Raw genomic sequence first — 1,191 nt, forward strand, 5'->3', positions numbered from 1 at the left:
ATGCATATTACAGATAAGAAATAGCAAGAAAAATTAATAGAGGACTGATTAATTTTGGTTCATAAGTTACACTAGATTTTTTATATACATATATATATGAACAATGATAATACATTGAAAGTAGTCTGGAAAGAGATTCACTAAGGTTTTTGGGATTTGTGGCTTTTAATTGGTAGGATTACGGGCTTTAACGTTTTTTCTGCCTTTTGACCTCTATTCTTTGATTTTTCAGGAATAAGCATATTATTAAACAATTTTAAAAAGGGTTTGTGTGCTATAAAATGAGGCTATTGGAGAGAATCACCTTGTTCCTGCCCAGGAGGTAATGTTTGCTCTTCACTGGCAATCGTTCCTGATTCAATGGTTAGTACTTTACTCTCAGCTTCACTAACAGTCCCAATTATTTCACTTTCATCCTCAGACATGGATTTAATTGTCCAGAGAGACTTTTGGCTTCGGATCTTATTTAATAATTTTTTAAAAAGAATTTTTGACGGGATCTGTTGGGTGTTCACTGCCAAGGGAACTAAAAGAATAAAAAAGAACTTATTCAGCAACTATTATAGATCAGGTAAATTGTTCTATATTTATACTAAGTATAGTTAACAACTACTAAGTATAGTTAACAACTACAACTACTATTTAAAACAAAAACATAACTTTATTTTTCTCAATATTTACAATTTAACAGTATACGCAACAATGCTATTTGACTCAGGTACAATTTTATAACCAGAAATAATTTTTTCAACTTAAGTTTAAATAGTAAAGGTGCCAAAATTCAACTATTTCCCAATACAAATTTAAAGCTTAAAAAAACCTATCAGGTTTCTGGAGCCACAGAGGCTGAACGAACCCCTGAAACTACTGTCCTGCAATAACCTTAAACCAAAAAATATCCCCTGAAGTTTTCTTAAAACCAAAGAATAGTTTAGCTTAACTAGTAAAGAATGTCTGCCTTGAGCATGTGCGCTCGTTTAAAATCTATCTAAACGGGATCAAATTGTCAACAGCAACTTCAAAGATCAGATGGAAAATTTAGGGAGCAGTGGGTTTATGTTAACAGGGGAGGAACAACTTGGAAAATGAGGGTGAGACTGGCTGCACAATTCAAAGAATGTAATCAATGTCACTGACTTGTACATGCAAAAATTGTTGACTTGGTGTATGTTCTGCTGTGTATATTCTCAA

General features: G+C 32.6%; 1 protein-coding gene across 8 annotated transcripts in view; it reads right to left on the minus strand.

The window, feature by feature from the left end:
* Positions 1-1,191, minus strand: part of CEP295 (centrosomal protein 295) — a 33,471-nt gene that overhangs the window by 25,833 nt on the left and 6,447 nt on the right. For all 8 annotated transcript variants that reach the window (XR_002825500.1, XM_023739838.1, XM_023739839.1 and 5 more), the window contains exon 4: positions 305-526. Coding sequence is in view for 7 of the 8 variants with exons in the window: in XM_023739838.1 (XP_023595606.1) it covers positions 305-526 (222 nt within the window). In the remaining variant the exon portion in view is untranslated. The remainder of the gene's footprint in view (positions 1-304; positions 527-1,191) is intronic.

This window comes from Trichechus manatus, unplaced genomic scaffold (assembly GCF_000243295.1).
Source record: "Trichechus manatus latirostris isolate Lorelei unplaced genomic scaffold, TriManLat1.0 scaffold00141, whole genome shotgun sequence".
Classification (NCBI taxonomy): Eukaryota; Metazoa; Chordata; class Mammalia; order Sirenia; family Trichechidae; genus Trichechus; species Trichechus manatus.